General features: G+C 45.6%; 3 protein-coding genes across 4 annotated transcripts; 1 reads left to right on the top strand and 2 right to left on the bottom strand.

The window, feature by feature from the left end:
• Positions 1 to 619: 619 nt before the first annotated feature.
• On the bottom strand, positions 620 to 2370 carry LOC118505631 (myosin regulatory light chain 2). The gene is made up of 3 exons (XM_036041704.1): positions 2131 to 2370; positions 1202 to 1408; positions 620 to 1124 (listed from the first exon to the last, which is right to left on the bottom strand). The coding sequence occupies exons 1-3, from the start codon at positions 2131 to 2133 to the stop codon at positions 711 to 713; spliced, it is 624 nt and encodes a 207-aa protein (XP_035897597.1). The 5' UTR covers positions 2134 to 2370; the 3' UTR covers positions 620 to 710.
• A 3761-nt stretch (positions 2371 to 6131) lies between these two features.
• LOC118505628 (pyridoxal phosphate homeostasis protein) lies at positions 6132 to 8399 on the bottom strand. Of its 2 annotated transcripts, XR_004905440.1 has the most exons (6): positions 8096 to 8360; positions 7188 to 7400; positions 6954 to 7110; positions 6637 to 6878; positions 6403 to 6541; positions 6132 to 6284 (listed from the first exon to the last, which is right to left on the bottom strand). XR_004905440.1 is itself a non-coding variant. In XM_036041701.1 (5 exons), exons 1-5 carry the CDS (start codon positions 8186 to 8188, stop codon positions 6464 to 6466), a joined length of 783 nt encoding a protein of 260 aa, XP_035897594.1. In that variant the 5' UTR covers positions 8189 to 8399; the 3' UTR covers positions 6132 to 6463. The 2 variants fall into 2 exon arrangements, 1 of the variants encoding a protein (XP_035897594.1); XM_036041701.1 differs by having other exon boundaries at positions 6132 to 6541; positions 8096 to 8399.
• A 314-nt stretch (positions 8400 to 8713) lies between these two features.
• On the top strand, positions 8714 to 9702 carry LOC118505627 (outer dense fiber protein 3-B-like). Its single transcript, XM_036041700.1, has 2 exons — positions 8714 to 9231; positions 9307 to 9702. The coding sequence occupies exons 1-2, from the start codon at positions 8807 to 8809 to the stop codon at positions 9572 to 9574; spliced, it is 693 nt and encodes a 230-aa protein (XP_035897593.1). The 5' UTR covers positions 8714 to 8806; the 3' UTR covers positions 9575 to 9702.
• The last annotated feature ends 2036 nt before the right edge of the window (positions 9703 to 11738 follow it).

Raw genomic sequence — 11738 nt, 5'->3', positions numbered from 1 at the left:
CGTACCAGGCCAAAAGCGGTGCGCAAAAACCCATCGGTGGAAGTATATGGATCAAAAATAGATTTGAGCAAAGAGATGGATGGAGCACGATCACCGGCAGAATAAATACACTGGCCTTGGTTGTTTTGGTTTGGTTTTTGTTCTTTTTTACCCCAATGTTTTTTGTTTAATAAAATCCTCTTCATTTTCATTTAACTTCTATTAGTTTAGCTTAGTTTTGTTTCCTTCTTTTCTTAAACGTTCCTGCTTTGCGGTCTTAAGTTTGATGTTGTTTTAATCATGTTGTTGTTGTTGCTGTTGTTGTTGTCATTGTTGTTGATGATGATGGTTTTTCATTCGCTTCTGAGCACTCTGTAGTAGCGCTGGCAGCTCACGGTCCATCACCCGAACCGGTGATGGTGGTGACGTTGACGAATGATGGATAGTTGCACTTTCTCTATCTCTTTCTCTCTCTCTCTCTCTCTTTTCCACTGTGTTTGGTAGCGAGTTACAAATACAAAACAAACATTACTACAAACACAAGCAAAACCCGAACAAATAAAAAAAAGAAACAATAGAAAATCGAATGACGAAGCGTTTGTGTGCGTGTGTGGCAAGAAAGAAGACGAACTTCAGAAACGAAGGTAGTTATACAAAATAAACAGAATTCATTGTTTAGATTTTTTTTTAGGTTAGTTTTTTGGTTTTGTTTTTGGCTTTAATTATAAAATTTATTCTTCCGCCTCCTCCTCGGATCCGGTGAGCATGGAGATCAGAGCAGCAGTGTCGATGTAGCCCTTATCGTCAATGACCATCTGATCGAATGCATCGTCAACCTCGTCCTCGGTGAACTTGTCCTGGCCCCAGTGGGTCAGGGCGAAGCGGAACTTCTCGCCATCGATCTTGCCGTTGGTGTCGAAGGCCTTGAACGCGTTGATGACGACATCGTCGTCATCCTGGCCACCACCCGACATGCGGTTGGCGAACAGCGTCAGCAGCTGGGTGAAGTTGAGCGGTCCCGTAGCCTCACCGAGCATCTCGTCCAGCTCCTTGTCCGACACCAGCTTGCCGAGCGCGTCGAAGGTGGAGCGGAGATCGTTCTTGCCAATGACACCATCCTTGTCGTTGTCCATTAGCGCGAAAGCCTGCCCGCGAAAGATAAGCGAAGATAACGTTACCGACACTGCCGAGTACACCGGGCCGCCGGGCTTATCATACACACCTCTTTGAATTCGGCGATCTGCTTCTGGGAGAAGAGCACGAAGACCGAGGATGGGGCCTTCTTTGCCTTGCGGGACGACGAGCCGCGGGTGGATCCACGCTGGGAGTCCGAGGGGGTCGGTGCCGCTGGGGTATCTGCAGGGGTGTCTGCCGGAGTTTCATCCTTGGACGACGCCTTCTTCTTCTTGACCTTCTTCTCCTTCTCAGACTAAGGGGGAAGAGTTAGGTGCGGGTAGAAGAAAAGGTTACGATCATCAGAGGCAGAGAAATCAAAGAGCAAAAGGTGACCAGAGGTCCAGAGTTTTCCGACACCGCGCAACACTTTCCATCCACCTCTGTTCATCCTTGAAGCACGTCCCAGGTTGGATGGGACATTCAATTCCACCACAGCATTTGCACCCGAACGGTGAAGAACTATTTTTAGAATTGGATCTTGGAACATCGGTGCACGGTTTCAGTTCACGGTGCGTGAGTGGCGATCGCAATCACACGCGGTTGCGCAACGAGCAGATTTCATCACCACACCTATCGGTCTTGCCCATCTGCACAAGGAAGCCTCGTTAGCGTCCAAGTTAAATCAGCCATGAAGCATCATCACACACGATGTCTACTTGCTAAGGAAAAAGTGTGAAACCACCCGGGCACCCAGTCCAGATTGGAACGGGCTTTAATTCCTTCAAGAACTAACTTCAAAACTTCAAACTTCTTCTTCCGTTCGCTTCTTCACTTTCAATCACTGAGGTTACGCGATTCGCCCAATGCTTCAAGGAATCCTTCAGCAATTCAGGAAACTGTTACACTTGTATCTGTCTAACTTCCGATTGCGAGTATTGATGCGCTTGGAACGCAGGATGGTTGGACGTCAGGATGGTTTGCCAAGTGTTGCGACGGTACGGATCTTTGCCGGATCTGGCCTAGAACGGTCCTTACCATGGTGCTTAGCTGGTTAGATTAGAACGACTCTACTCGATTACAGCCCGTGAGCGACTGATTTTAAAGAAGCACCGTCGCTGATAACTACGGTTGCTTCCTTCCTTCAGGCGGGTCTTATTCGCCTTATTCGGCGACCGACAAAACAGTCTTTTATATTTCGTGCTGCGCGTCGCGGTATGCGCAGGCCTATTTTTAGGCGGGCACGGCTTAGTGCACGGGCTCACATTCGGCCCCAAACTCCCTGGTTAAAAGGTGCGGGGATGCGTTTGCGCACACCGGACCCCGGACCCTGCCCACGGTGGTCGCCACTGCATCCGCGGCCTGCCTGCCTGTCTCCTGCCCCCCCAAGACTCTGGCGAGCTGGTGGTTGCACAATACACACGCAATCGACACACGCAGTGGCCGCCCATATGTATAGGTGCACACCTTTGGGGGTCTTTTGTGGCCTGGCTTGACAGTGGACTCGGTTAGTGTTTTAGTACAATAGTGTTAGAGAGCTGCTCTCTAGCGTGACGGGCGTTGGTGGTTGTACGAGCGCGAGCTGGATCCTAGACCCGACACACTTTGCACAGACTCTGGTTCTCGTTCGGAGGATTTATTTTTAAAACCCAACTTTCCCACCCGTTACTACTGTGACTGCGTGGACCCCGTTCCACGTTCTATGTGTTCCGAATTTTCTTCCCTTCCGCTGGCTGCTACCACCCCATCTTTGCAAACGAACCCCCCCCCGCCCAGACTACGGTCGACACGTAACCAACACGTATGTGCGTAAGCGCACGGCAAATTTGCGGTTGGAATTGGACGAACCTGCGAAGAATTTTCACGGCTTTGCACCCACGGCCGGTAAGGACGGTCGGGAGGCATGGCCGAAACCCAGCAGGACTGGGCAACGCATGAACCAGATTTACTGTGGCCGCAATCCCGGTGGTAAGGTGTATGTATAGAAATGAACAACAACAAAAAAAAAGTCACTGTTTTGTTCCACCAAGCACAGGTCACAGTGAAGGTTTTTTTGTGCCGGAGCAAAACTCCTCCACATCGCGGAGCAAGAAAGTCCATAAAGATGCAGGCAACATATGGTGGTTGTTGCTTGTTTTTGCTTCGTAATGAACAGCTTTGATTTATGCGTAGCACACATCACTTTGGCATCGCACAAAATATGAACCATTTTCTCGTTTAGTTTCTTCTTTACCGGCTTTTGTTTTTGTTTTTTTCTGTTTTGTTTCTTAGTTTCTTTTCATTTTGCTGTGTTTTCTTGTACAAATTTTCTTATTTTTGCCTTATTTTTTGTGTGTTTTTCTCTTTTCTGAATTGTTGTTCCACTTTTCCTCTGTATTAGCCTGCACTAGTTTTAAATACTTGATTGTTGTAGAATGTTTTTCCGGAGTTTTGGCCTTTTTTTTGCCATAACTTTGAAATTTGTGTTTAAAACGTCCTCTGCTTAGAGTACTTGACTTTGTTAAAAAAATCGTTGGTAGAGATGGAATCGCTTGTCTACACACAAATAATAATAAAAAAGCCTGAATTAGGGAAATGATAAACACGTAATAATATTATAAAACAGTAAAAAAGAAAACATGAATTGTTTATTCATTTTATTTAGTTTATTACAGAAGGATAGAAAAAAAGAAAGAAAACATTACAAATAGACAAAGGGCAACAAACGATTCTGTATATTATTTTTACGATTTATTAGCCTTTCAAAATTTCTAAACAGCAAAACGGCCAGATCGTTTCTCATGAATAAAAAAATAAATCTTAACTTTTATGAATAACTTAACATTTATGAATTTTGTTAAAAAAAACTGTTTTTAACGAGTTTAAAGTTCTGCTTTGAGGACATACAGGTCTTAAATAACTTTATAGCCAGGGTTAGTCTTCGATTTGACATTGCTTCACCGGTTGTCTCAGATGGCCCACAGTGGCGGATCGTCTCGTCGGTTAGGGGGGGTTAGGCCTTTTCGGCGAGGGAACTCCTATTGTTTCCCTCTAATATCATAATTAGAGGCGCCTAAACTACCATTCCGCTCGGGGCCTCCAAATATCTTGACCCACCACTGATGGCCCATCTTTTTGAGTCTGACCGCTGCGTGAAGAATTGGTTCTGTTATAATAAGACAAATGTCCTAGCGAGAATTGAACTCCGACTGCTGATTGGAGCATCATCGATTGATCTATTGGGCCAACTTAATCAGCTAGTTACTTTGAAACAATGAAGCAGATACTAAACAGATCAGATATTTATTTATTTATTTATTAAATTATTTATTTATTTTATAAAATCGTCTAACCTTTTATGGCCTTCATAACTATCCTATTCTGGCATAGCAGAACCAGATTACTAATCTCAATACGTGCTACGTGAGATTAATTTAAAATTGTTAAAGCTAGTATTCAGATCAACTGAGGCATTTCACGATAAAGTAACGAAATTCAGTACTTAATAACTGTCTGGGCCTCAAACTCCTGCAAGAGGCCTGAAAAAATATTTCCTCGAGAAAGGACTCATCATGGAACAATTGTTTATATTATACAAAAAATAGAAAATAATGAAAAGGCGAAACTCAACACTTGAAAATCGTTACAAATGTTACCAAATAGCTTTGAATCTCGGGATAACAGGAAGAATATAGAGTTCCTAATAGAGTTTAGAAGAGAGTCAACAAATTCAATCACCAAAAATACTCAATCGAAATAGATAAATGCAAAAGTGGTCATTTCGGCACCAATTTTAGGGAAACTGGCGTTTGATTTGTTGAAAAAGCTTATATTTTCCCACTTTCGCTTGGTTTACTTTTCCCCACAGAGTGTTCCCCTTTCTTAGTGGTTGTGTGTTGTTTTTCAAAATATCTCTGTTATGTATTCCATTTTCAGTAGCGTATATTTTTACCACCGACCTTGGCATGACGCTGGTCTAACCTGTCCATCGTATCTGTAAGTATTTTCTGAAAGATGGCAATCAAACCAGGTCATTGAAGTAATATGAGACGTCTTTCTCTTAGACGATAGCAGACAGTAGATAACATGTAGCCTTCCAGTGCAAGGATTCACATCTAGTTGAAGTTCTTACTAGAAGGATATCATGATCTCCGCATGCCTGTAAACATAACATACAAACGGTTGGCAATATATCGTCCTTTGTCAGAATGAAACACAGCATCGCAGGAACGAGACAGAACCCGGTTAGGGATAATTTTAGCGAATTGCCTATGATTGTGACTGTGTTTGAGGCAGCTTGTACGAATCGGCGAAGCGAAACATATTTAAGGCACGGGAAAGGAAAGACTAACCAACAGAGTAGAAGTCAATCTACATCGGACGGATTTATCTACAATTATTTTTCTTAACCATACTGGCCTATCACATTGCCCTGATCGACCCTCCGGTGACACACAGCCGAACCGACTGTATCTGTCTCGCTGGCCGTATCCAACGAGACAGTAATGATACGGAACTATCGGACGCCGTGCGCATCTGGAAAGCATCCAACGAAGCAGCAGCAACCAGTTCGGATTGGAATTAATTGGTGAAAATTCGACAGCAAACAGGTTGAAATAGCGCTAGCGACGGCAGTACGGAACGATGAAACCACACAGCATTTGCCATTAGATCGGCCAGCGATCTTCGCCGAACCGAACGGCGTATTCATTTCGTACCAAACGCTGCCAACGAGAATTGATGCTCGGCGAAGATACGGCAGTGCAGTGCACACATATGGGGGGGCAGACATTCCTGCGCTAAAAATACTGCCAATAATATTTTTACCGTGCGGCCGGTACGCTCCACCCCTCCTTCGTTTTGCGTGGCTTCCAATTTCACTGGCCGCCCGTAGTTGCCGCCGGTTGGCAGTGCAGAAGCAAAACAGTGTTAGCGTTTGGGTAGATGATGATGAATCATCGACATTTTTGGTGAAACAATTTCACCGCATCCGTTGGCCAGCTGTGATATAGTTGCACGGGAGAAGGGCTAGGCTAAATAATTATACATAACACAACTCATTTAACACCGTTTGGATATTGCACAAGGACGACGTTACTTAACAGGCTGCCGGTGGCGTCAATCCGCTGTGTGTTTATTGCTTGTATTGTCTGTTGTTGCTATTACAATTCAACCACCTTCCGATTTTTACAAAACTTGCGGTGTTTCGCGGGCTACAAAAAAGACACAGAAGAAAAGGAAAGGAAACTCCCGTTGGTTCATCAAACCCACACACTCACACCTCAAACGATGTTCTGAATGGCGTGTTCTGTTGGATTGTAAGAAATTCACCTTACAGCCAGCATTATTCAACCCCGTTCAAAACCCCGTTACACACAGACGCAGTGCGCGCTCAAGCATCAGTTGGTTTTTTGGCCCTAGCCCCGAAAATAGAACTACCCACGCGCACAATGGTGCTGCCCGATTCGATCTGCAAAGAGTAGGGAAAACGTTCAAAATTCAACCGACGGGTGCATGATTTCACCAATACACCGGAGGGTTGCGGAGCACATCACAATTACGTACCGCTTGGACGAAATCATCCGACATGCCCATTGACACCTGCAGCTCGGCTGGGTCTCGCTCGAATGTGCTGCAGATATCCTGATGGCACTTCATCAGCGTACCAAAGTCCGGGTTCGGTCCGGTGGTGTAATCGTGTCCGAATCTACCGATCGTCATCACCCCTTCACAGTTCAGATGGGGACACTTGTCCAGTACGTAGCGAAACAGTCCCACGGCGTCGTCGGGCTGGACTCCATTTTTTTCTTGAAACAAGAGGAACATACACACCCACCTAGTTTTACGCTCATTCCTGGGTGATTAGTCACGCGCTTACATACCATCCTCGCCGCTGGTGTTGATCTGCACCAGTACATTTAGCTTCTGCTGCTTGTCGGCATTTTCTGCCTTCAGCTTTTCCCACGCTTTGTTCAATCCTTCCGCTAACTTGATGCTATGTACCGTTTGGATCATGTGCAAGTTCGGGAGATTCAGCACCTGTTTTGAATGGCATCAAATGGACAGCAAGTTAATTATACGAGAGATCTCAAGAATGAGCTGTCCATTGAACGCACCTTATTGATCTTGTTGCTCTGCAAATGGCCAATAAAGTGCCACCGAATGTCCTGACACTGTTCGAGGATTCTAGCATCGTTCGCTTTCTCCACCAGCTCCTGCACGTAGTTTTCGCCAAAATCACGCTGACCCACGGAGTAGGCGTCCAGGATCAGCTCGACCGGTTTGGTTTTGCTAACAGCCACCAGCAAGGGTTTCGGTGCATTGCTAAGCTGTTGAGGGAGAGATGAGAAAACAGAATTTAGGGTTTGGGGCGAGATTTGAAAGATCGTCTTGTATGCTACATTGGATCGTGCTTGCATGCTAACTTTGATTCGTAAAGGCATGCAAGTATCGCACATTGGTCTCGGCACAACTCGCGATGATCAGATATTCTGTTTGCAACAATTGTGGATATTGTTATCGTTAATGTTAGCTATCGTTTATATACTTAATGCCCTTTACAATATCTGGTTACTTTAGCTTAAATTTACCCATAGCTGGATAGTTTCGGTAGGGGAAGTGCGGTCCGGGCGGGATTCTATTTCCGGTTCTGCCGACTTGCGCCGAACCGCTTCGACCACCTAAGCGTCCCAATAATGGATTTATGTTAAATATACATTTTAGAATCCAGTACGGTAATGCCTCACGGAATAAAACACTTTGCCATGCGAGTCATACTGATGTTACGGGGAATTTTAGGACAAACAAATGAATTGTGGAACATTAGATAAGCCTTGCTCCATATTTTGCCGATATGCTCTGCTTCAATTCATACCGGGCGCAATCACTTTCGCTACGCGTGATCTCTTTCTACTACAATCACTAACACACACATTCCGATGGAACCATGGAACGATTCTAGCAGCTTCACTACATCCGGTTCTAATAAAGACCAAAAGTAAAACACACTTCAGGGAACACTTACCGACGACCGTTTCTTGTACGTTTCCTCGATTTTCTGCAACGTTTGCCGGATGCCCAATTTCACGTCTATCTCACCCATCGCTTTGCGTATCATTGAGCGTGAGCGAATATCGCATGCACTTTTCTAGAAGCGCTCTACTATGAAGGACAATCGAAATACAATGTTGCGGTCGCTATCTCGCGGAATTATTGTGCTAAATTTACTCTACGAAGCCACCAGTTAGAGTTGCGGATTGTGTTTGGTTATCAGCTGGGAAGAAAAACAGTAAACAAACCGGAGAGAAAAAAAGCACAGAAAATGTGTGACATTGGCAGTGCGTTTATATGGGTGTGCTGAAATCTTGCTGAAAGCTTTCTGAAACATTTCATCGGACCCGAAGTGTTTGTCGTTTCAGTTGCCGGTTTGTTTGAAATTGTAAATTGAAGTGCATTTTGAAAACGACCAATTAAAATAAAAGTAAATCCTGTATGAAAACAACTGTGTTGAGTTAGTTTGTAAATAAATTACTTATATATCACCTAATTTTTAAATCAAAACGTTCATGCACAGTTCCAACGAGATAGAACCGAACCAATCAAAGTTACCAATGACAGCGACACTTCGCTCGATACAGACTTCAGAGTGGAACTTCATTCGATCGTGGAAGGTTGGAGAAAAATTCAAGTGTAATAAATTTCGAAGCACTTCGAACAAAACCACACACACAAAAAAATGAGTCAAAAGAATAAAGGCCCCGGTCCAGCGGCATACGGACTGCCAACGGAAGTCGGATACAATCTGCACGATCCGCGGAAGGAACGAAAACCGATGTTCACGATGCGACCGGCGTTTAAAACCAAGTACGAAACGATCGGTCCCGGTCCGGCTACCTACGATCTCAAGAAGCAAACACGTGTCGGTGGTCCGCGTGATCCTAAGTATTCACTGGCGGCCAGAATCGATCCACTGAAGCAGGACCATATTCCCGGACCGGGGGCACACAACAATCATCTCGTGCCGACTATGAAATGTAAACGGGCGCCTCAGTTCAGCTTTGGACAGCGTATCGATGTGCCGAACAAGGAGATTATACCGGCACCGAACCGATACGATGGGCTCATCTGTATGACCCGCACAAAGGCACCGTGCTTTTCGATGTAAGTATGGCGGAGAAGAAGTGGTTGTCTAGGTGGTTGTTGTTTGGAGACATTAAACGTATGCTCATCTAACAGGGGAATCAAAACGAAAGAGATCCACGGATTAGAAGGTCCCGGACCGGCTGGATACGGTCCTACGTCACGCGATGTCACCCATAGACGGGCCCCTAGCTTTGCGTTGCGGCAGGGACACAAGTGTCCGGTTAGTCGATTGCCTCATCCAGGCCCAAATCACTATCCGCTAATGAATCTGCGCGTTGGTGCCACCGCCCCGAGCTTCAGCTTTGGTGTGAAATATCCAGAATGGAAGGATCCAATGATTATCCCCGGTGACAACTGTTAGACGCGACTGTTCTAGATGGCCAAATAAAAACATTATAATCAGTAACGGTTTTATGACACAAAAAAGCCTTAAAACTCATTGAATAATTAATCTAAATAAAAGCTTTATCTTAACCCGAATGAGCCGACTCCAAAATGGCTTGAACACGCACAGCATCAAGGCAAGGGTTTCATTGGATTTTGACGGCACCCCAACTGCACCCAGTCCGGATAACTCGCCTAAAGCGGATGCAAAAATGTCACCAGCTCAAATTACACGCTGCAAATAGGGAGCGGGGAAAGAAGATGAAAACAAAGCTACATTCCGCAGTGTAATGATCGGCAGATTAACATGCGCCAAGCACGTAAACCTGTAGCTCAAATGGCACCGGTTCGCCTTTCAAATCTCTTCGTCCAGCTTCAAAATAAAATCGTTTCTCGCACTGCCCCGAAGCTTCGATTAGATCACTCCCCTTCGGCCCATCGCGTCCCACGGAACTCGATCAAAAGTCATCTCCGTTCGTAAAAATGGTCCGACCATGGCGGAAACAACCGTGGTGCGTGAAGGACCCGAGAAAACGCCAAGAAACTCCAACCAGGCCTCGCGACCGTTGAACGCCCCGAAAATGGAAGGAAAGAGAAGACCTTCTACACCAATTAACCGGCATAACGAGGATCAAATTACTCTCCAAAGCCACACTCATTTGTTATTCAGTGAATCGATCTTGTCGCACCGGATGAAAAATGTCATGAGCATATCAATAAAGCAATAAAATCTTGGCTCTTCTCACTCGCGCTGTTGGACATCTTGGGGGGAGGAAACCTGAAGTGGGATCGAGGTGAGGATGAAAGGAAACACCCCATTTTCACTCAATCCTCTCCAATATCCTTCTTGGGGGCCGGCCGTGGAGCTAGTGTGTGCCCGTTGTGGGATGTTGTTGATGATGATGGTGATCATTTCCGTTGCTGGCACGTCGCTGCCGAAACGGAAAGGAGCGGTCCACACACACACACACACTGTTAAGCGGACAGTGTCTAGGCGTGTAGGCAGATTCATGATGGCGGCGGATGGGACCACTTTATGGCTTTTCCTGGCTTTGCGTGTCCGTTCTTCGGAGCGGTCGTCCAGCGAGGTAGCATAAGGCGCAGTCGATTAGATGCAATAAAAACTTAATTTGATTAGATATTTATATAAGCCGATCTCACCCGAATGCGCACGTCCACCGGTCCGGACGTGGCCCGCGGTTAGCTGCGTAGGCTTTGGGCTGCGCCTTTTGGGGTGGAGGAAGATTCTCCCAGCGCTTGGGTAATGTCTCAATTAATGACACACCGAGGGTGAGATATCTGTGTTGGTCTAAACGTCCCAGCGATCGGGGAAGATAAACATCAGGTGTGGGGATGCTGGGAATCTGACCAATTTGTTTGCTAAAATTGATATATAGGCTGTGATCGGTGACAGATAACTTGATCTACGTTCAGCTGTTTTAGGGAAGCGGTTTTTTTTATTAGAAAAATCATCGTGGGATAAATTTGTAATGCAAATTACATAAAACTGGGCGTTAAAGGTGATCTCACAAAACAAAACGCCCAAAGGTATGCAAATCATCTCATCTCAGTTAGCTCAGTAAAGCGTCAATCGCTTGATTTATTTTAACCCGAAAAACAAACAATACGGCAGACAAACGACTCCTAAATGATTAACACACCGTACCGCACTTATTGTGATTGTTGAAGCAAGCAAGTCCGCACGAGTTCACTCGCCACCGGCTCGCCAGCAGACTAGCCAAAGTAATTGAGGTTCGAGTTGCTGCCCCATTTTCCCCTTAACAACATGTTTATGCCATCGACAAGTGAGTTTTGTTGCTGTTATAAGTCTTAATGAGCGTACATGCTGCGCTCATCGATTCGTGCGTACCCGGAACCGGCAACCGGGCCCAGGAAGCGTCAGGATTCGGCCATCGTAGCGCAGGGCTGTGCGTTGTTTGTACTAACATCATCCATTAACCTGTTGTGTGCCGTTCTTGTACACGGCTGTGGACCACATTTCCGTCACGGCTAATTTAGCACGAATGAGCCGACTCCTCTGCAGAAGTTGGCTGGCCCTGGTCTGCTGTGTCCAGCAATGTGGGACCCGGTTGTTGGTTGTTTTTTTTTTGTGCCACAAATTTAATTATACGCATTTTTGT

This window comes from Anopheles stephensi, chromosome 2 (genome assembly GCF_013141755.1).
Source record: "Anopheles stephensi strain Indian chromosome 2, UCI_ANSTEP_V1.0, whole genome shotgun sequence".
Taxonomy (NCBI): domain Eukaryota; kingdom Metazoa; phylum Arthropoda; class Insecta; order Diptera; family Culicidae; genus Anopheles; species Anopheles stephensi.
Note: the sequence above shows the minus strand (reverse complement) of the source record. Positions and strands in the feature narration are given on the sequence as shown.

Bases quoted from the DNA above. Each gene is read 5' to 3' on its own strand.
- LOC118505627 (XM_036041700.1), top strand. From the start codon at position 8,807: ATGAGTCAAAAGAATAAAGGCCCCGGTCCAGCGGCATACGGACTGCCA. The intron at 9,232-9,306 runs GTAAGTATGGCG...CTCATCTAACAG, and splicing joins AAGGCACCGTGCTTTTCGAT to GGGAATCAAAACGAAAGAGA.
- LOC118505631 (XM_036041704.1), bottom strand. The intron at 1,125-1,201 runs GTGTGTATGATA...TTTCGCGGGCAG, and splicing joins AGATCGCCGAATTCAAAGAG to GCTTTCGCGCTAATGGACAA.
- LOC118505628 (XM_036041701.1), bottom strand. From the start codon at position 8,188: ATGATACGCAAAGCGATGGGTGAGATAGACGTGAAATTGGGCATCCGG. The intron at 6,879-6,953 runs GTATGTAAGCGC...TCTTGTTTCAAG, and splicing joins CAACACCAGCGGCGAGGATG to AAAAAAATGGAGTCCAGCCC. The intron at 6,542-6,636 runs GTACGTAATTGT...TACTCTTTGCAG, and splicing joins CGGATGATTTCGTCCAAGCG to ATCGAATCGGGCAGCACCAT.